Source organism: Chelon labrosus (assembly GCF_963514085.1).
Source record: "Chelon labrosus genome assembly, chromosome: 14".
Classification (NCBI taxonomy): Eukaryota; Metazoa; Chordata; class Actinopteri; order Mugiliformes; family Mugilidae; genus Chelon; species Chelon labrosus.
The window spans coordinates 28,440,557-28,463,941 of NC_140347.1; the positions used below are offsets into that span (position 1 = coordinate 28,440,557).

At 38.9% G+C, this 23,385-nt stretch overlaps 1 protein-coding gene across 2 annotated transcripts in view; it reads right to left on the reverse strand.

Moving 5' to 3' along the window:
• ptk2bb (protein tyrosine kinase 2 beta, b) overlaps positions 1-22,450 on the reverse strand; it is a 28,242-nt gene extending 5,792 nt beyond the window's left edge. For both annotated transcript variants that reach the window (XM_084559851.1, XM_084559850.1), the window contains exons 1-20: positions 22,305-22,450; positions 15,887-16,122; positions 15,451-15,629; positions 15,264-15,351; positions 7,384-7,463; positions 7,145-7,207; positions 6,836-6,890; positions 6,613-6,753; positions 6,420-6,494; positions 5,368-5,469; positions 5,134-5,251; positions 4,942-4,981; positions 4,811-4,842; positions 4,637-4,681; positions 4,456-4,553; positions 4,288-4,369; positions 4,073-4,173; positions 3,842-3,957; positions 2,333-2,433; positions 1,929-2,018 (exon numbers count right to left, since the gene is read on the reverse strand). In XM_084559851.1, coding sequence (XP_084415977.1) covers positions 1,929-2,018; positions 2,333-2,433; positions 3,842-3,957; positions 4,073-4,173; positions 4,288-4,369; positions 4,456-4,553; positions 4,637-4,681; positions 4,811-4,842; positions 4,942-4,981; positions 5,134-5,251; positions 5,368-5,469; positions 6,420-6,494; positions 6,613-6,753; positions 6,836-6,890; positions 7,145-7,207; positions 7,384-7,463; positions 15,264-15,351; positions 15,451-15,629; positions 15,887-16,084 — 1,804 coding nt within the window. In that variant the 5' untranslated portion in view covers positions 16,085-16,122; positions 22,305-22,450. The remainder of the gene's footprint in view (positions 1-1,928; positions 2,019-2,332; positions 2,434-3,841; positions 3,958-4,072; positions 4,174-4,287; positions 4,370-4,455; positions 4,554-4,636; positions 4,682-4,810; positions 4,843-4,941; positions 4,982-5,133; positions 5,252-5,367; positions 5,470-6,419; positions 6,495-6,612; positions 6,754-6,835; positions 6,891-7,144; positions 7,208-7,383; positions 7,464-15,263; positions 15,352-15,450; positions 15,630-15,886; positions 16,123-22,304) is intronic.
• Between the last annotated feature and the right edge of the window lie 935 nt (positions 22,451-23,385).

Below are 23,385 nucleotides of genomic sequence, written 5' to 3' on the forward strand. Positions count from 1 at the left end.
ACGACCTGTAAGCTTGCTTACCTCTTAAAACAGACAGTTTACTTGCATGTAACCGAAGCCTGCTCAAGCTCAGCATAATTACTAAATACTAACCAGACAGTAACATAAAACTAGAAGGTTTCCAGTATCAGAATAGACACTGATTATGTCTATTAAAATACAGATATTGGTTTATAGAGATTATTTGTCCCCTATCCCCTAACTCAATAGACTCCAAAGATATTTAACTATAACTATTTAATACACTTGACAATACCATGAGATTCATAGTAAATATATTGTAACGGACGGATTTGATAAGCTCGTTTTGTTTTTATGTTCAGCTCTGTTGTTGTTCCATTGGTTGATATTGTTGAGTGTGTTCCATGTTCCTGATGACAGTGAACGCACCATGCCACAGATGGGAACATGTTAAGGCTCATTCAGGGTACTGCAGGACACAGACACCGTAACCTACGCACGTATCCTACGCCGGTGCGAGCCATTTATTCTTGTGCCTCGTCAGTCTGGCTCGCTCTGTAACAACACCGCCCAAACACTAGACTCTGTAACAACACCGCCCAAACACTAGACGGTGCTGTGTCTTTTTTTGCCAATCGGGTTTATTTTTGTTTCCACTTCCTGCTTCAACAATGGAAAATTAACCTTTCCTCAATGTGTTCCATTTTTATTGATGCAAAACAATCAATTCAAAAATTGTGGAGATGGAGAAGCAGCTGGAAATACTATAGTGGAAACACGCTACTACCAAGTGGACCAATCACAGCTCTTGTGGTCTGCGTCGCTGCAGCACATGGTTACATTTCTGGGGAGGTGCATGTCAGCTATGGCTACGGCGCTTGGGTCTGTACAGGTTCTCCATATGCTCTGTGTTGTCGCCGTAGCTATGGCGTCAATTTGACGCTTAAGTCCAAAACCCCTATTAGGGAATGTTGAGCGGTAAGTTTCTGAGAGTGAATTAATACGGGAGAGACCAAGACTGGCGATTGTGCTGGCATAGGCTATGGCTGACAGTAGGCTGTGTTCAGGTTTTGGTAATCCAGCAGAAAATCATCCATAGCTTCCTTTGCGCTTCCACACTATGTTATCCTTCATTCAAATAACACTGTGCTGAAATATCTGCCTTGTGAACTTATAAAACACATCACCAGGTGCAAGCAGGTGATCAGAAGCCACTTTACGTGTGTTTCTACATGTGTATCTTATAGAATGACTGTATCAGGCCATGCTACTACTTCATACCAACATCTGGCACTTCACGTCCAGACAAACTCAAATTTATTACACCCAAATTAAGTGTTATCTATCTGAGTCAGTGTAGCAATGGTGAGTTTATTTCAAGTAACTAACTTATTGTTTCCAGTGCAATAAATATGGATTGCCAACTTGTTTATGGTGGTTCGCTTTTGTCAACCCCTTGACAAACATACAGTATAAACAGAAAAGGTCAAGTTTGGTTTTGTTCCAGAAGATTTCAGGGAAGAAGATCCAAATAGTCAGCTGCCACTTTATATTTTCTTCAGTATTATTTCAAAGAGTTTATGAATGGTAAAGCACATTGAGGTGGTTATGCCTTGTTTGCCTCTCACCCTCAGGCATCAAAGGTCAGAATATGGAAATATGGCAATGTTTCTGGGTCCGATTAAGGTGTAAATAGTCTAAATCTGAGTCTATTCATATAAAGTGCACCTAAAGAGACTTTCCCAGTTACTAAAATGGACAACAAAAAGAGCGTAGTACCTCAGTGTAATCTTGATACATAGCTGTTCAAAACATTCCTAGCATGTCATAAAATCATACACAACACCTGCTGGAGTTGATGATTAACCAGCCACTTGTCTTTTTCCATGTGTGAGCATACCCTTTCTTCCTATCTTGTGCAATAATGTGTCTCTGAGTTGTTGCAGGCCAGTGCAACACAAACTCACCAAACATCCAGACATCGCTGGCCGTGGTGAAGCGTCTGAAGTTGATGGACTCTGGGGCCATCCACTTGATTGGCAGTCGAGAAATAGACGCTGCAGAGAAATTGCAGAGGAAGTTTTTTTTACAGTTAAAAAAAAATAGTTAAGGAGATTTTTAAAATATAAAAGTAAAGTCTTTCCTTTCTGCCTAAATTGACAAGGATGTTAACATTCCAAGAGTTTACAGGCAAAAATAAGAGCACTATCATAAAACAAGATCAGAAAGAAGCATTTGCACTTAATTTGAAATCTAGTGGGCAGGTTTTATATTTTATATGAAAGTCAGGGTGATCTGACAAAATATTAAAACTACAATCGAAGTGAAAAAAAAAAGTGCAGTGTGTGTGCTTTTATTCTCACTGTGTTACCTTTGTAGTATTCTTCATCCTCTATGTATCTGGACAGACCAAAGTCTCCTAGCTTCACACAGTCTGGACTGGCGACCAACACATTCCGAACTGCGATGTCTCTGTGAGGAGAAACGCCAACAAGATGAAAAGACAGAAGTTGAAGGTATAGAAGGAGATTATGTAGGTGGGATACAATACAAATGAATCATAATGAGACTGAGTGATAATATACACTCAGACATATGGGTATTTGTGTCTTAAATGGCCTTTTATTCCTCACAGCTCACCTGAACCTGCCTCGTGAATGCCGTACTAAAACCATACTAAATATTTACATTTTCTAACAGACAAATATTAATTTCCTTTGTCAGCGAGACTAAATTCACAAGAGGCTGTGAGGGTTCCTGTTGGTAATGTTGGGCAAAAACAAGTGACTGCATCTAATCACGCGTCAGTATCTTATATAACTCTTCTTTACATTAATTTACTGTCTATGTCCCCAAAACTGGATTAATTCATATTTCGTCTATGTGACTATCAGCTTACTCTTTTTCTCACCATCACCGTGAATGATTACTAACCAGAAGCTCATGAAAATCACAGCACACCTGACCTGATCTCAGAATGGTCAGACTGTTCCAAGGACATAATGTAACTCAGTGTTATTGTCCCATAATATTACAGCCTGATCTTTTATGGCACCAACAAAGGGCCTCATTTGGTATAGTAAATAGTATGTGAAAAACAGTTAGCTGAAGAAATGAAAGATGTGTAGCGGTATCAAGTTACACTGCTGGCAAATAAGGCCTTGGTTCCCTACATAAGATAATATATAATGAGATAATAAGATAATATATTGTATTTATTATCTGTACAATCTGCTTTACACCCTCTTACCTATTTTTATTGTCCATTTAATTTGATATTATTCAGTTTTTATATCTCTTATTGCATTTCTTAGTCTTCTGCTTATCATGTTTTTGTCAATTCTATTATAAATTCTCCTCAGGATCTTTAAAAAAATTTATGATTTATCACTTGTTTTCTGTGAAATGAAAAGCAGCTAGAATTCATATTCCTCTCCAAACCAGTCAAGTTGCAGTTTATGTCTTTGTGCAGACTCACTACTACATCGTATGCAGTGAAAATTGGTCCACACTATTGATATTTTGTCATAATTAGCATACGAATCCTTGAGATATGGTCAAAAACATCATTTGTGAGGTCACAGTGTCCTTTGACCTTTGACCACCAATTTCTAATTCCAGCATCCTTGAGTCAAAGTGGAGGTTTGCACCAAATTTAACAAAATTAATTTCTGAAGTATCAAACATGTTCACATGAATGTTAACTAAAAACTGTCAATTTTAAATTTAAAATACACTCATTAATTTAAACAAAAATCCCTTATCTTTGTCAGAGGTGCTAATTTGTTCACCATGCCGATTTGTTTCTGGGATTTTTTTCCAGTCTTTATATTTATCTACGATTGACAACACCGAAAATAAAATAAAATCCACTTCTGACCTGTGCACCATGTTGACCCCTTCGAGGTAGACGAGGGCTTTGCAGATCTGCACGCTGAACAGCACCAGAGTTATGTTAGTCAGCTTGTTCTGGTTCTCCGTCAGGTAGTTCCCGAGCTGCAGGAACAAAAATGTAATAAGAAAAAGAGGGAATTTGCTTATTCTGCACTGGCGGCACAGGAAGAATCTGAATAAAACTGCAACACAATCGAATGCGTTTTCAAAAACGAACCTCTCCATACTGATAGAGCTCCATTACGATCCACACTGGATCCTCCTCGATGATTCCAATCAGTTTGACGATGTGAGGATGGTCCAGGTTCTTCATAATTACTGGCAAATACACAAAGTTCATAATTTATGAATGTTATTATCATAGTTACTGTAATGACTGTGCTTTTAGAAGTAGTCACAGTGGTTATTTTAAACCTATTTTTCTCTGTTTACCTGCTTCACTCATGAATTTCTCCATCACATCAGGTGTACAGTCTTTGCAGGTCTTCACGGCCACATTAACCCTGTCACCATTCTGTTCCATTAAACACCCACACACACAAAAAAAATCATGTTACATCGGTTATACAACATTACAATTCCTGTAAGAGACAGACTTACAGCCTTTTTGTACACTCCGTCGTAGACTTCCCCAAAAAAGCCCGCACCGAGAATCCGCCCGAGAACTATGTCACTTCTGTCGATCCCATACTTCACAACTGGAAGACAGCAATAAATTCTACTCAAAAATTCTATTCAACAATTATTATCCTGCTGACATGATTCCAAAGTTTTGACTAACCTGATCTCGGCCTTTCGTCGAGAATCTCACAGTAGATATCTGAACCTGAAAATCCAAAAGACAGAACGTACTTTTTTGATAATAATAATAATCTCACCTCGTCCTATTTAATGTGGATATATTTATTTTTCTTGTTAGGTGATGACATAGATGATATGAAAACCTTTGTCTCACCCATGCTGTGTCTGATTGAGCTGGTGTCTCTGCTGCTCCAGAGAAAAAGAATGATAAAGTTCTGGTCATAAATTTGGAACTTGTGGCTCCTCAGAGCGCTGACGGCACAATTCAACAAAACAGACACTCACCCTGTGGGAATCTCCGGTAGGGAGCTCCGTGTGTTGGCATCTAAGGTAGAAATTAGTTATGAACTCAAATTAAGTTTTAAAAAAAAATCTATTTAAAAGTCATTTATACAGATCTGTCCTTAAAACAACATGTTCATGCCATTCATTGTACAACTACTGTGATCTGGAGAACACAATAAGGGAGTCACACACCTTTATTTGGTCGGTAGATAACGGAACCATCGGTGTCATTTTCCAAGCGACAGTACCCGTCAATAAGATCCATCATGTTCTCGGCCATAGGAACCGAGGCCACATTGATGGACAGACGCTATCAAAGGAGACACAAAGGACAAATGACTTACAACCGACGTTCCTCTGCATCATAGTCAGATTTTTGAATGATTTACAGAGGAACATTGCATCATGGGTTGTCATGGCACTTACTTGTTTGGCGCCCTCCACGTCAAGGTTTAAGAGAGCTTTGCCGTCGCCCTGCGACAAGCATTGTATTCTTTTGATTTGTTTGAAGTCAGCCATAAAGACAGCCTGTACAACAAGAATAAGAAGGTGAAAAGTTATCATGGTACATTCATTTATTTATTTTTTTTGCATAGCCTGGCTTAAAAATGTAAAGTGGTGGACAAATACAGCAGGAATTAATATATTTGGTTAATGGTAGTTATAGAAATTCAGCGACAACTTTAATGTTATTGTCTAATTTTTAAAGTTAAGGTTTTAGGGACAAGTTTACTATATTATTAACAACATTTAATCCCAATTCTAATGTTTTAATCACATACAAATACAGTCATATACCATATATTGGAATGGATTAAATATGATGCCCAAGCTTAGTCAGAATGTAGTTGGGACGAGTAGCCAGTTAGCTTAGCTTGGCACACACAAGGGAAACATGCTAGCTACAAGAGCTAGTATATCATCAGAGGTTTTGGAGGCATTGATGGTAGCCTTTACTACAAGTTTTGGGATGTTTATAGTTGTCACTGCAGAATTACCCTTTTGTGGAAGTTATGCCTTTATTGACAGCGACCATCAATGCATATAAAAACCAAGGAGTCAAAACCAACATGCTATGGTTTTACAGCAGGATTTAGAAAGCTATTTCTTGGCTGAGACCAGCTTTCAGACTCCAGTACGACTTCAAGAAGACAATGCTAATAATAATGGAAGCCAGGGATATTTAGCTCCAAACTGATTCTCCACTCTTGAGCTGGTCTCAACTTTTTTTAGCAGTGCAATGATGTAGCGATGCATGAACCAAACACATGTTCGTTTCTCCAGTTCTTTTGATTCCCCCTTGTTGCCGTTAGCTAGTTCCCAGTACAATTTAACACATTTGCATGACATTGACATGCAACTCGGGAAGCTATTGTTGGATTACTAATGGATAATGACATAACAAGACTTTAATGGTTGTAACTTTGTCGCTTGTAGTGTGTAAATGGCGTAAGAATACCAAAATCTTCAGCACTTACTGCTGAATCTTTCTGTGTGCGCTGTCGAATGCCTCTCCCCCCGATGACCAGCTCCACTGACAGACTCCAACCTTGCTGTTTAAAGAAAAATATTTCTAATATTAATAGTGAATCAGCATTTGGAGAAACTGAAACTGTTGATCATAGTGTCCAGTGTGTGCCAGGGTGAACATGCCGAACTGTTGCCACTCACCACTAGTTCACATGGGAAGACCTCTTCATCGAAGTTGATGAAATTCCTGAGGGTCTCAAAAAACTTGACCATGCAGTCGTCCTCCTTGAGCGTTGCGAACTGCTGAAATGTTTGCTGGATCAGCTTTCGTAGATGCCTAGCCTGGATCACAGCCGCACAAAACTGTTACGACACTGATTCATTCAATACTGACGGCTGACATATCACGGGTAGGGTGGTTTACCTTCATGCTGTTTATCAGCTGCTGAGGAAAGAAAAGGTCCAGGCCCACTTCTTTTCTAAAGTGGTAAAAAAATAGAATACTCATTGGCTCACTGGAAGAAAAGGAGTCATCTCCAGCTTGTCAAGTGAGTGATTTAAGAAAAACAACATTGCTTTTAGCTGAATTATACTACTAACATTCACTGTCCTTTTAATAAGACGAAGACTCGCTCTAAAGCGATGCAGTGGCATGTCATCAACCCACACCAATAAAATCAAGTAAAAAGGTTTTCAAGTCACAGCATTGTTGATAGAGAGAAGACAAACTTACTCTAGCAGCTCAAAGTTAGATTTCTTTTCTAGACCTTTGGCATTCATGTCTTTATAGAACCTCCTGTGAAAAAAAAATGAATGGTAAGAAGAAATATTGTGAACATTGTACATATTGATATGCAGTTTTGAGACCTGTCATTTTCCAACAAGATAAAGGTTAACATATATAACCTAAAACATAACATGAGGATAATGCACTGATTCAAACCAAGCCAAATGCCTCACACAGTCACTCACCTGATCTCCAAACAGCCAAGCTGCAGCGCCATCCCATCACTGACCTTACTGGCATGATACTGCATATAATCACTACGCACCTGTTGTTACATGTATAAAAACAAAAAAAACAGAAAAAAAAGCTTCACCATTTTGCATATAAAGTTAGGAAACATAAATTTGCATGCTGAAATTCAATTATGAATTCTTAATTGATTTTCATGAAGTCACAAGCACTATTTTGAACAGATCAGCCCTTCACCCTATGTTCATAGTTGTAATGTACTGAGTTTATAGCGAGTATTTGATTCTTCTTGATTCATTATGTAAATTATCACCAAGGCATTGATATTGTTAATTAGGGCCCGAGCACGAAGTGCAAGGACCCTATTGTTTTCGTACTGTTTATTATTATTATTAGGGCCCGAGCACGAAGTGCAAGGACCCTATTGTTTTCGTACTGTTTATTATTATTATTATTATTATTATTTGGATTTTTAAAAAATCCTAAAGGTGTCTAAACATGCACAAAAAGTCCTGAAAATTTGCAGAAAGATTAGTTCGCCCCAAAACTTAAATGTATCAGGGCCTCGAGCATGGGCGTGGCAAAATGGCTCTATAGCGCCACCTACGGACCAGCCCCTGAAGCCTGTTGCGTCTAAAAATCTGGAAATATGTCACATATATGTAACATCCCAGGACGCACAAAAAAGTCTCTTGGAGCCATATTCTAAACCCAACAGGAAGTCTGCTATTTTGATTAAAGTGTGAAAATTGGACAAAAATAGCGTTTCTTGGAGTCTGTCAATGAGGTATTAAATCTTATCAGATTGACTTCAAAACTATGGAATTAGGTAGTTGGAATCTCGATGAACAAAAACTAAAATAGGCGCATATACTTTTCGTCGAAGTGGCGTGGGTCTGCTGGCCCCTGAATGTTTTTTTGACGCGCCATGAAACAGGAAGTTGCATTAAACGTGCTTTAATTCAGTCCAAAGTGCATGAAACTTTACAGTATTGTTACTGGTCCCTAACTGAACACATCCATATGTCAATATTCATGCAATTATTGTAGCGCCACCTATTGTGGGCAGGAAATGTCTGATTTTAAATAGAGTCTGTTGTATGAGCTGCCATTCCTGTCGGGATGATTTTTATTGTCTTCAGATGTTATCACGACATACTTATGATTTTCATGAACACTCCCTGCGAAGATTGTGAGTTTTCGTTAAACTTTAGGGCCTTTTATGGTAGTGAAAGTGAAAAGTTGCTCTTTCTCCCTCATTTCATCATCAGTGCACACGTAGTTCGCTACTTTGTCCAGCAGATGGAGCCAAAGTATTTCTCTCTGCTGGCTGAATGTCAGTGTGTGTGTGTGTTGGTTAAACTTCTAATGATTGGTGAGGCTGTTTTAACATACTTTGATGACACAGAGAGAATAATTATACAACTGTTTGTTGATGCCACAGAGAGAATACATTCAAAAGAGTTTGGTGTTGCCGCCGCTATGGCGATGCTAGTTCCGTTAGCCTGTCTATGGTGTTTCCCATTGTACATTAGCATTAAGCTAGCGGAGATTATCCGTTGTTATAGATAGATAGATAGATAGATAGATGTACAGGTAGATAGGTAGATAGGTATAGATAGATAGATATGTAGGTAGATAGATAGATGTATAGATGTATAGATAGATAGATGTATAGGTAGATAGATAGATAGATAGATAGATAGATAGATAGATATATAGGTAGGTAGGTAGATAGGTAGGTAGATAGATAGATAGATAGATAGATAGATAGATAGCTAGATAGCTAGATAGATGGATAGGTTTTATTCATCACATGCACAGTTATACATAGTACAATGCACAGTGAAATGTATTGTTGTACCTGCAGCCAGAAGTAAATAAAAATATATATAAGTACTACTACAGTAAACAGTAGATTGCACACAAGGTAAGCAATATAAGTGTAATGTACACAGAGAAATAAAATGAAATAAAAATAAAAATATAGACTGGTAAACTCAGAGGGGGGCTAGTTGTATATGTACATAAATTTAGTGACAAAATAAATCCTTGAAGCAAGAAGACTTTGCCTCTCATTGGAGAACTGTTAGCTATCGTGCCACGGTGCATTGTTACTCCACTGTATCCCCTGAGAGCTGCGGTGACCCCGTCCTTGCCGGACGCCGACAAGCGTGGATTGCGAGGGCCCGTTCAACGCTGCTTGCAGCTTTAATTATTATTATTATTAGGGCCCGAGCACGAAGTGCAAGGACCCTATTGTTTTCGTACTGTTTCTTATTATTATTATTATTTTTCAGGAACTTTAGAAAATCCTACGCATGCCTAAACATGCACGAAAAGTCCTGAAAATTGGCAGAAAGATTCGTTTGCCCGAAAATTGTAATGTATCAGGGCCTCGAGCACGGGCGTGGCAAAATGGCTCAGTAGCGCCACCTACAAAATTTCTACGGACCAGCCCCTGAAGCCCGTTGCGTCTAAAAATCTGGAAATGTGTCACATATATGTAACATCCCGGGACGCACAAAAAAGTCTCTTGGAGCCATATTCTAAACCCAACAGGAAGTCTGCTATTTTGATTAAAAGTGTGAAAATTTGTGAAAATTGGACAAAAACAGCGTTTCTTAGAGATTGTAAATGAGGTATTAAATTTTATCAGATTGACTTCAAAACTATGGAATTAGGTAGTTGGAATCTCGATGAACAAAAACTAAAATAGGCGCATATACTTTTCGTCGATGTGGCGTGGGTCTAATGGCCCCTGACAGTTTTTTTGACCCGCCATGAAACAGGAAGTTGCATTAAACGTGCTTTAAACGTGCTTTAATTCAGTCCAAAGTGCATGAAACTTTACAGCATTGTTACTGGTCCCTAACTGAACACATCCATATGTCAATATTCATGCAATTATTGTAGCGCCACCTATTGTGGGCAGGAAATGTCTGATTTAAATAGAGTCTGTTGTATGAGCTGCCATTCCTGTCGGGATGATTTTTATTGTCTTCAGATGTTATCACGACATACTTATGATTTTCATGATCACTCCCTGCGAAGATTGTGAGTTTTCGTTAAACTTTAGGGCCTTTTATGGTAGTGAAAGTGAAAAGTTGCTCTTTCTTCCTCATTTCATCATCAGTGCACACGTAGTTCGCTGCTTTGTCCAGCAGATGGAGCCAAAGTATTTCTCTCTGCTGGCTGAATGTCAGTGTGTGTGTGTGTGTTGGTTAAACTTCTAATGATTGGTGAGGCTGTTTTAACATACTTTGATGACACAGAGAGAATAAGTATACAACTGTTTGTTGATGCCACGGAGAGAATACATTCAAAAGAGTTTGGTGTTGCCGCCGCTATGGCGATGCTAGTTCCGTTAGCCTGTCTATGGTGTTTCGCATTGTACGTTAGCATTAAGCTAGCGGAGTTTATTCATCGTTGTTATAGATAGAGATAGATAGATAGATGGATGGATAGATGGATATGTAGGTAGATAGATAGATACATAGATAGATAGATAGATAGATAGATATGTAGGTAGATAGATAGATAGGTAGATAGATAGGTAGATAGGTAGGTTTTATTTGTCCCATGCACAGTTATACATAGTACAATGCACAGTGTAATGTATTGTTGTACCTGCAGCCAGTAGTAAAAAATATATAGTACTACAGTAAACAGTAGTTTGCACACAAGGTAAGCAATAGCCTATAAGTGTAATGTACACCGATAGAGAAATACAATAAAATAAAAATAAAAATATAGACTAAATCAGAGCCGAGACTATCTGTGCTGCCGCTTCTGGCATGCACGTCTCCACCTGAGGGTGGCAGTGTGGCGATTGCAATTGTAGTAGTTTCAAGAGAAGAAGTCGTTTTGCAGCTAAACTTCAGCCTTAATGATCGTTCAGGAGTTAAGAGAACATATATCTGTGAGTATTATAAATGCGTAGTCATGTGTGTTGCTGTAACCTGCTTATATAAGGTCGCGGTCGTTTGATGTTGCCGCCGCTACGGCGATGCTAGTTCCGTTAGCCTGTCTATGGTGTTTCGCATTGTACATTAGCATTAAGCTAGCGGAGATTATCCGTCGTTGTTATAGATCGATAGAGAGATAGATAGAGAGAGATAGATAGATAGATAGATAGATAGATAGATGGATAGGTTTTATTTATCACATGCACAGTTATACATAGTACAATGCACAGTGAAATGTATTGTTGTACCTGCAGCCAGTAGTAAAAAAAATATATAAAATGTATAAGTACTACAGTAAACAGTAGTTTGCACACAATGTAAGCAATAATTATAAGCATACTTATAAGAAGGTCGCCGTTGTTCGATGTTGCCGCCGCTATGGCGATGCTAGTTCCGTTAGCCTGTCTATGGTGTTTCGCATTGTACATTAGCATTAAGCTAGCGGAGTTTATTCTTCGTTGTTATAGATAGAGATAGATAGATAGATAGGTTTTATTTGTCCCATGCACAGTTATACATAGTACAATGCACAGTGTAATGTATTGTTGTACCTGCAGCCAGTAGTAAAAAATATATAGTACTACAGTAAACAGTAGTTTGCACAAAAGGTAAGCAATAGCCTATAAGTGTAACTGGTAGAGAAATAAAATAAAATAAAAATAAAAATATAGAGTAGTAAACTTAAAGGGGGAGTAGTTGTATATGTATACATTTACAGTAGGCCTATTTGTCAGTCTTTACTAGATGTAAAGAGAAGTAAGAGATACTTAGAGATACTTAAGATATATTCTTAATTTTATATTTAATCATCTTTTGTTGTATGTATTTTAGTTTCACGGTAAACTTCAATTGGGAGTGACAAAATAAATCCTTGACGCAAGAAGACTTTGCCTCTCATTGTAGAACTGTTAGCTATCGTGCCACGGTGCATTGTTACTCCTCTGTTTCCCCTGAGATCTGCGGTGACCCCGTCCTTGCCGGACGCCGACTGGCATGGATTGCGAGGGCCCGTTCAACGCTGCTTGCAGCTTTAATTATTATTATTATTATTTTCCAGGATCTTTAGAAAATCCTACGCATGCCTAAACATGCCGGAAAAGTTCTGAAAATTGGCGCAAAGATTCGTTTGCCCGAAAATTGTAATGTATCAGGGCCTCGAGCACGGGCGTGGCAAAATGGCTCTATAGCGCCACCTACGGATTTTCTACGGACCAGCCCCTGAAGCCCGTTGCGTCTAAAAATCTGGAAACATGTCACGTATATGTAACATCCCAGGACGCACAAAAAAGTCTCTTGGAGCCATATTCTAAACCCAACAGGAAGTCTGCTATTTTGATTAAAAGTGTGAAAATTGGAGAAAATTGGAGAAAATTGGAATTAATCATCAATTTTTTTTAAGGCATTAAACCTATCAGATTGACTTTAAAAACTATGGAATTAGGTAGTTGAACACTTGATGAACATAAGCATATTTTTTGTTGACTTTTCGTCGATGTGGCGTGGGTCTGCTGGCCCCTGACAGTTTTTTTGACGCGCCATGAAACAGGAAGTTGCATTAAACGTGCTTTAAACGTGCTTTAATTCAGTCCAAAGTGCATGAAACTTTACAGTATTGTTACTGGTCCCTAACTGAACACATCCATATGTCAGTATTCATGCAATTATTGTAGCGCCACCTATTGTGGGCAGGAAATGTCTGATTTTAAATAGAGTCTGTTGTATGAGCTGCCATTCCTGTCGGGCGGATTTTTATTGTTTTCAGATGTTATCACGACATACTTATGATCTTCATGGTCACTCCCTGCGAAGATTGTGAGTTTTCGTTAAACTTTAGGGCCTTTTATGGTAGTGAAAGTGAAAAGTTGCTCTTGCTCCCTCATTTCATCATCAGTGCACACGTAGTTCGCTACTTTGTCCAGCAGATGGAGCCAAAGCATTTCTCTCTGCTGGCTGGCTTTTAGTGTGTGTGTGTGTGTTGTTTAAACGTGTAATGATGATTTTAGCTGTTTTAACATACTTTGATGACACAGAGAGAATAATTATACAACTGTTTGTTGATGCCACGGAGAGAATACATTCAAAAGAGTTTGGTGTTGCCGCCGCTATGGCGATGCTAGTTCCGTTAGCCTGTCTATGGTGTTTCGCATTGTACGTTAGCATTAAGCTAGCGGAGTTTATTCATCGTTGTTACAGATAGAGATAGATAGATCGATGGATGGATAGATGGATATGTAGGTAGATAGATAGATAGATAGATAGATATGTAGGTAGATAGATAGATAGATAGATAGATATGTAGGTAGATAGATAGATAGATAGATAGATAGATAGATATGTAGGTAGATAGATAGATAGGTAGATAGATAGGTAGATAGGCAGGTTTTATTTGTCCCATGCACAGTTATACATAGTACAATGCACAGTGTAATGTATTGTTGTACCTGCAGCCAGTAGTAAAAAATATATAGTACTACAGTAAACAGTAGTTTGCACACAAGGTAAGCAATAGCCTATAAGTGTAATGTACACCGATAGAGAAATACAATAAAATAAAAATAAAAAATATAGACTGAATAAAAATATAGAATAGTAAACTAAGGGGAGGTAGTTGTATATGTACATAAATTAACAGTATTTGTCAGTCTTTACTAGATGTAAAGAGAAGTAAGAGATACTTAGAGATACTTAAGATATATTCTTAATTTTATATTTAATCATCTTTTGCTGTATGTATTTCAGTTTTACGGTAAACTTCAATTGGGAGTGACAAAATAAATCCTTGAAGCAAGAAGACTTTGCCTGTCATTGGAGAACTGTTAGCTATCGTGCCACGGTGCATTGTTACTCCACTGTATCCCCTGAGATCTGCGGTGACCCCGTCCTTGCCGGACGCCGACTGGCGTGGGGGGCGAGGGCCCGTTCAACGCTGCTTGCAGCTTTAATCTACTATTGCTACTACTACTAGAACTCTCTCACAATAAAATACAAAATAATACAACAACTTTATTTGTGCCTGTACTTCATTCATTACTTCTAATGCTGGAGGTTATCAGTGGTGAGGCCTCAAGTCAGGTTACAGCTCATTTATTTAGAAAAATGGCTCAATTATTGTCTCACTGTCTGCCATGTAATAGCCATTTGACAGATAACAAGATACTGAGAAAATATAGATTTATTCTGCCTTCAAATGAGGTTGTGTTACCATGTTTATGAGAAAAGTGCATATGAAGGGTTTCATCTTGTAGTATTCACAACCTTGTAAGCAGAAATTCTTGGGAAGATCAAAAAGGTCCAAGGTCGCTCTTTTATAATATGGCTGAGGCAAATGGTAATATTCTGATATCCCTGATGGTCTCATTCTTTCATTATCCCTTTACATTTTATTACAGTAAGTTACCTAGTCATTAGCTTGCTAAACGTGCCTTTCAATGGCATTCTCACATCTCATGGCCAAAGTCAACACTTGAACGCCAAGCATTTTGTCCCTAGTCAGGCATCTAGTTAACCTGTTTATGATAAACCATTCATAAAGTCAGTCTAAGCTGTGATAATGTTGTCAGTTATAGTTGACTAATGTATGTCACCCTTTGACATAAGAACAGCAGTTACATAACAAGCCACAACTTGCATGCGTCATAGCAGCGCTCCATTACAAATAGCACCACACCCCTGGTTATGCCACACAAGTACAAAAATCCACTATATGTTTACAAATAAATAGATGGGGGTTTGCTTGGAAAAAACTGAAATAATAAGAGTACCAATGGCCTTATTGACAAAATAACAGTAGTGCCTACAGAACACTTCATGATTTTAACAGAAAGTTATGACAAGAAGTGAATCTTGTAGCAGCAAAAACACTTTGGTGCAATAATAACAAAAACAGTGCAGATACAGATTGCAGTTACCTGCTGGTAAAAATACAGAAAGGTAGATCTGTCATCTTTGAATTTATCCAGGAAATTGACGGGAATGTATCTGATGCGAAGGTCATACCTGTACTCAAGAGGAAAACATTCATCAGATTTAACAGACATTTGACTCTACTGTGTAAAATCAGAGATTAACTTCCTAATAATCCATCAGTAACAGTACCTCCACTCGGCTTCCACGTGATGGCTCTCGTAGCGTTGTTCCACCTCTCCTATAGTCAGATCTGGGTGCAACCAGTGAAGCTCCTCGGACTTCAGGTGTTTCAGCAGGAGACCGTAGCATCCTGTATGTTCGATGTTTGGCCCTAGTCGACCGCTGATCAGAATTGAACGAATGATGGCCTAAAGGAGAGATTCAAGTTTGTATCAGGGATTTTTAGTCATCTCTTCTTTATCAAAACCTGGGAATAACATTTTAAACTTTTACTTCTGTTGTTTCTGCAAGCTGAGAGAGAACTGGAATATTTTTGCAGAGGAAGCCAAACAAAACATTTTTTCTGGCTAAAGCTCCTTAATTTTGTAACAACACTATCTCAGATGAGCTAAGATTTCCTCCTTCCCAACTCCTCGCACCATGTTTTTTCAATTGCTTTACTCACCCTAATCTGCCAGGAACTGTCACATTTGACCAGCTTGAAGTTCTTGCCCAGGTTATTGTTGGTAGAGAAGCAAACTTTAAGGATTTTGACAGGCCCTCCTTCCCCAGTAAAGTGCTCCTCAGGGCTGGACTCTGTGGCACTCTGCCTTGGACTGGGCACCTTCCAAGACAGAGTCTCACCGGACATCACCTCGTACATTGTCAAGGTTGGTTCGGCATCATCACATCCACATCATCCTATCAACAGAAAAAGAAAAAATACAACAATTTTAAAAAAAGAAATATGAATAACACTGCTTTTCAAGACTAAAACCTGTCCGTACTGAGCAATGTTGATACTGCATCCTTACCACAAGAGTACACTCTGTTCTGTGACTTTGCTTCATCATAGTACTACACTCATGCTATGGTTCATTAACGCTGTGATCTCGTGCCACGTGGCTGTTATGAATCACATCGTTATATCCTGAGATCCGCTGATTACATTCTTTCCCAACTGTCTTTTCAAATGAGGGTCTGTGTGATTCATTAAGCAAAACTGTGAAGGTGTAGAGACTTGTATCATCTACGAGGGAAAAAAAATGGCTTTTCCCTGAATCTGAATATAGTGTAACTTACAAATCATTAAACAACTGGTGAAAATACAATATGGACAACCAGGGACAACAAACCATTATCCATAGGCAACAACCCTGCAGACCACCTGAAACCATGACGAGAGATACCGACCAACCCACGTTGTAGCTTCTTAGCGCTAGCCACATGTTTTGGTTTGTTTTACATTTAGGGATGAGATGAAAAGAATCCAGAAATTAATAATTTGACAGAATGAGGAATACTCTTGTCATTAAGCGTGTTATGTCATCCACTGTTTATCAATGACCTGGTGAAACAAATGATTGGGTTCATTGGGGCACGGAAAAACGCTGAAGCCAGCTCAACTTTTGAATGAATGGAAATGTTCCCTCAGTGCTTACCAGGGTCCCTGTCACTAAGAATCATCCCAATAGCAAGATGCTGCCACCACCATGCTTTCCTGTTTGATTGGTTTTAACTTGTTCTTCATTTCACGTTTTATTTATTTATTTATTTTAATTGCAGACTGTTGGAAGGAATGCCAAACTATCCATTCCAGCTTCATGAATCCACATTAAAAGCACGTGAACACATGGAAATCAGAAAAACAACGTTTGGGAAATGGGAACATCCAGGAGCACATGAACGCACTAGAAGTATCAAAGTCTTTCTTGGTTGCGAGCAGTCACTTCCTGGAGTCTCTGCTCGTTGTTTCCCCCTGTTTTCAGTCTTTGTGCTAAGCTACGCTAACTACCTCCTGGCTCCAGCATTAAATTTAGCAGACAGACATGGCAGTGGTATTAATCTTCACATCTAATGCTCAGAAAGTTATAAGTGTATTGCGAAAAATGTATACCAATTCCCTCGTGAGATAGCTGTCCCAACAAAAGTAAATTCTGCTCAGACCACTTGGTTTGAATAAACATGGTTGGTGATCATAAAAGATAGCAGCTAAAAAAAAGCACACAGCTATACAAAGATACACCTCAGATTTGTTCTCTAGTTAAAAAAACATACACGTACTATAAACTTTTACACAATACTGACATTGGCAGCAACCAACCTGATGAAAAAAATAAATAAAAAAAATAAATAAAAAATACACTGAGAGCTGCTCTTACCTTAAGATTCTGCCAGGTCAATCAAAAACACTTGAGGACATGTTGACTCAGCAAACAGAGTATGAGCGAGCTAAATACTTAACAACAGTCTTGTTAACACCCCTGCTGCAACTATGAGATTTCTGCCAGCTGCCCGCCTCGCAGCACTGTCCACCAGAAACATGCCTTTCCACTGTCACAAAAGTGTTTCCTCATAACTGTGGCTCCATGCTGTTAGTTCGCCGTGAGGGAGCTGTGCTCTGGTAGTTTCTCTCGGACTCTCCGCCGCTGCTGGGTTGTGTTTTGTTAGCCTGAGGCCATGAATTCCCCAGCAGGGCTCTGTGAGTGCGTTTGTGTGTAAGTGTGTGCGTGTAGTGAAAAAGAGAGAAAGGAAAAGACAGAGTGAGAAGCATGTTGCGCCACTTAGGTGTGACAGGGTGAAAATCGCTTCGAAGAAAAAAGACATCCACAGATGAAAAGTGTGCAGGGGCCTGGATACACAAATACATTCCTTGGCTCACGTGGTAGACACAACGAGTAAACATAGTGACTTATATACATTGACTACAGCTGCTGCAAACGCTTAGACAAGATTGCAAAATCCCCTGTGCCAAAATATTTCACATGTATCTTGTCTCTGAGGGAAAGATGAATGGGGAGCTGACAGGCTAATTCCATAGTACATATTGAAGATCAAATGGTAAACTATGTAAAACAGCAGAGAAGAAGCTGGGGGAAGAAACAGACAGAAACAAGTGTATACGAGTCTAAACCATAAGAATTACTGCTCATGTTTTCTGTGCCCCTGCTGAATGTCCTATGACCTCTGGCGCGGTTCAGTTAACAAGTGATTGAGATCTTTGTGTAGTATTTGGGTTTCTTACACTCAAACACTAAAACCCAGAACAAAGAGGCAAAGAGACGAAGAGGTTCTCTCGCAGCAAACACAAATACTGTTTTTAAAAGCCATGCAAACTATGTCCATTGTACAGAAAGCTACAATCAGAGGTACATTTGGATATAAACTCATTTCAGTAATTTATTAGACAAAATTAAAAACACTTCTTAGTTAATTCTGCACAGTTTGCTGCTTTTCTTTCTCTTACATGATTAGAAATTAAAATCTCTCTGTCTTTATCCAAAAATGTGTCTTTAGGTTATTGTAACAGGCAATTTACACACATTTTGTAGCTCAAAACAAACTAATCAGAAGAATCAATGATGATAGTTGCTGCTTTACAAAGCCCAATTAGATTGCTGTCTTGTTTATATCATCTAATCATCTTTGACATTAAATCTAGATTTTTCTGACTTTATTTTTGTTTTAGACAAGATTTAATATTTATATATACACTGATCAGCCATAACATTAAGACCACTGACAGGAGAAGTAAATAACATTGACCATCTTGTGACAATACAATGTTCTGCTGGGAAACTTTTAGACCTGGCATTCATGTGGATGTCACTTAGACATGTAGCACCCACCTAGAACCAGACCAGGCACCCCCACCCCATAGCAATGACACTCCTTGATGGCAGCAGCCATCCCCAGCAGGATGCAGCCTGACACAGACACACACACACAAAAACACTTTAGGAACAACTCAAAAAACATGAAGAACAGCACAAGGTGTTGACCTGGCCTCCAAATTCACGAGATCCCAAACTGATCAAGTATCTGTGGGATGATCCACAGAGGCCCCTCCCCTCAACCCATAGGACCCAATGGCCCCTACTGACAATATTCTGTTGCCAGACACCACAGGACACCCTCAGAAGGACCATGTCCATTCTCTGATGAGTCACAACTGTTTTGGAGGCACAAGGGAGACCTGAACAATATTAGGAAGGTGGTCATAATGTTATGCTTAATCGGTGTAAATCATATATAAATGATCACATCACTAAGCAGTTTTACAGGACTAGAACAGCCATATCAAGCAGACAAAGTGCTCAAAAAGGACGCAAACATAAAGCTCTGAACAATTTTGTGCAAAAAACCCCAATTAAAACCACAGCCAGCCACGAAGTCCTTTCTTCTGCTTGTTGGTAAGAGCACTCCAACAAAAAAACGACACTTGCCAGGCACACCGTGTTGTTGCTTCTCTCACACTGTCATGCTGGCACTTGAGTTGTTATGGTAACAACTGTTCCCCAGGGAGATTTTTTATCGCAAACTCAGACTGAGGTGGAGGGAAAACTAACTCTTTCAGCACTCAGCCACAACACAGGCCTCAGCGGGACAATAAACAAGAATATTCATTACCAAATCTTTGTCTAGTTCAGGAAATACTCCCGTATATTGCTGCTGTCATTGTTTGAACGGATGTGTGTGTTCTGGGTGAGAGACAGGGACTGATTTGGAGGCGATAAATAAGAATTAAATTCCACTAGTGGGGAAGCTTTAAACAAGGCTGTATTATAGAAAAGAGGACGTTACAAGGAAAGGTCATTTTGCAATACAGTTTGCAATACAGTCTTGGGGAAATAATTTCCACTACACAGCAGGGTCGTGTCTGAAACTACCCTTAGCTCCACGCAAAGTTTAAGAACATTTTAAATTAAGCGCAATTTAGATAGGTATTGAAGCTAACACTATGCTGCTGATTATTTTCAGTTGGTTTGTAAAGTTCCTTGATAAACTATTCAAGATGATATATCTAGGAAAATGTGTTTTTGTATTTATTCCCTCTTTCATGCCATGGAAACAATTCTAACTGCTCAGTCTCTCAGTTCTTCCTAAAACTATTTTTGAAGTAGCATTAATTCAATCATACGAATTGATGAAACCATTTTTAACACAATCTTCTTTTACATTTAAAGACTGGTTAAAATAAAATGCATTTTCAAGCTGCTATTTAATTACCTACCACTAATAATCCAACACAACATGCATCCAGGGCAAAACAGATACGACACAATAGATGAACATCAACCACTGTCATCTGTGAATGTCGTCTTAGGCCATACTCAGACCTGGTATTAACATGCACCCTGATGCTCTTGTGACCAGCCTAAAGCACAGGTGGCGACACACCCAAGACACATTAAAGATGCATTTGAGATCCGATTATTCAGAGCACACTGTTGTAGAAAGTGTGAACGCACAATGTGTCCTGGCCACATTGATGGACCGATGCCCTTTGCATAGGAGGAATATACTTCATTCATTCATTCAGAAAAAAAAACCCCTAAACTTAATAAATCTAAATAGATAAAGTTAAAATATTATGATACTGAGCCCTACGATAGACTGGAGACCTGTCCAGGGTGTACCCCGCCTCTTGCCCGATGACAGCTGGGATAGCCCCCCCCCCCCCCCCCCCCCCCCCCGCGACCCTTTACAGGACAAGCAGTTGCACAAGATGAATGAATGAGTGAATGAATTATGATATTGACTGAATATGAGGTAGGTGGCATGATCCGATGACCCATGATACATGTTATTACTATTTTGATTTCAACAGGGGTTTATTTATTTCACAGGATATCTAAAGATGTCACTTTAAGGTTTTAATTTATTATTATTTGCTTTTTTAATTTTTTACATCTTAGGGACAAAATGACAAATCGATTAAATGATTTATAATGAATCATTACAGTACATTACAGTAGATAAATAGCAACAAATTGCTGAGCGGAAATGTGTTGTGTTGATGTCATTTATATAGCTAGACCATCCCATCTGAGCCATGTACGGTATATCAAGATTCTTTGTTTATGTTAAAAACTGTGATTGTGAGGCTAGATCTTTTTTAACTAGTGTCTAAAATCCTTTTTCTTTTTTTTTTGTCATGCTACAGCTTCTTCTCAGGTTCGGCCTTCCACGCTCTCTCTGCTGTATTTCTTAGTAAACTGCACAGTGGCGCAATGAAAGATGTTGCACCAGACACTGCCAAAATGTGTCATGACACGCACTCCTGACAGTGTTAATATCCATTCCATCCTAAAGTGTCATCAGATGGTGTTTCTGGGTACTGGCATTATAGGAAAACCTTCAGCAGTCACGTTATCTAACCAACTATTGTGTCTTTTTACTTTTTTTTTGATGTTTTCTTTAAAAGGTTATTGGAGCTAAATTAGTTTTTAATAAATCAGCTTCAAATCTAGGGCATTGTTGACAGGTAAATAAATTAAAAAGGGAGTTGCTTCTTCTCTTGTGAAGTTCCACTATATGTTAGAAAACTGCAGCACTTATTGTGAGTTGGCCTGTTTTCTCGGTCAGTGTTCCTCCACTCAGGCATTCAGACAGCCCTGCTATCTAAACAGGGTTTGTGCTGAGGGTCTGCATATTGCAACGTCATGACCCCAGGCAGTGGAATGCGGCAGGCTGCCTCTTCACCTGCACAGACATGCTTAGATAATGAACAAACTCCTCTCTCTGGGGAGAAAACGGCAGTTAGTTCTTCAGCTTGTGCCGTTAGAATCAATGGATTATCTTGATAATACAAAGTGAACAAACTTCGAAGGCAGGTTTCACATTTTGCACCAACCTACCAACAGTAATAAAACTAATCTTTTAAAAAGTAAAACTATAAGTTGTTTATGAAATGGGAAACTAAACAATCCTGACTCCCGCGCTCATGCACTCGTTTACATGCAGGCCTGTCTGTTTATTTCATTAACCTCTACAACTGTGGGTCCTGTTCCAGACACTTGTCTTAGTTCAAGTCACCTCAAGAGAAGTTGGAAATCCCAGTACTGACATGAACATAGACATCAGATAAACTCGGCTCTTACCTGTTTCTGATTCAACTCCCTGAAGAATAAAAGCTTAGCAGAAAGTGTAATTCCTCTCGGAGAGCCCAGGCCTGACAGTTTGTCTCTCACACTGTTAGTCGAGCCGAAGGTGGCAGGTGGCCACTCCCTCACCTCTGCAGTCCTGAACTAAGGTGGGCCCACTTCCTTATTCCAGGAATCTCCTGTTTTAGGCTGAACATGGCAGATTGCTGCTTTTTGGTGACTGTAATGTATTTTTATTCATTTTTCAAGTTATGTAAATGAAAATCCCATAAATGTAAGGAAGATTGACATTACAAATGAATCTAATCCTAGTCCTTTATTTATATCGCGTGTTAAAAAAAGAAAAAAAAGTTGCTGTGTTCGCTGGTCTTCATTGAAACTCTTTTTGTGCCGTTGTTGTAATGTCACAATTTTAACAGCAGAGGGCGACGTGCGCTAAAAAAAGATTCAGCCTTGTTTTTAATTGATTACTTTAGAGATGCATTCATATATAATTCAAGTCATGAATGGAAGAAAAACTATGCACAATTGCTTAATGTGGGAATGGAATATCCAATGCAGACGCACATCAGTAAGAAGTAGTAAAGAATTAAAAATGACTGAATGACATCTCATTAAGTTTGGAAGTGGCATTGAATATGTTCATTCATTCATTCATCTTCTGTAACCTCTTGTCCTGTGAAGGGTCACGGGCGAGAGGCGGGGTACACCCTGGGCAGGTCTCCAGTCTATCACAGGGCTAACACAGAGAGACAGACAACCATTCACACTCACACCAACGGCCAATTTTGAATCACCAACGAACCCAATGAGCAAAGTTCATTAGTTCTGAATTTGTTGACCACTAAAAGATGATGTGAAAGATACCACAGATTTGCACTGATGCATTTGTACATTAACCCATACACACTGAAAAGCATTCATATATATGTATAAAAAAAAAAAAACATTTTGCTGAAGTTTTGTAATTTGTGCTGTAATTTGTAAAAACTAACGATAAATTCCCACATAGAGCAGGTATTGCAACTGAGCTGCGGTTATAAATTCTGTGTTGCACTCATGCAACACTTGTCAATGT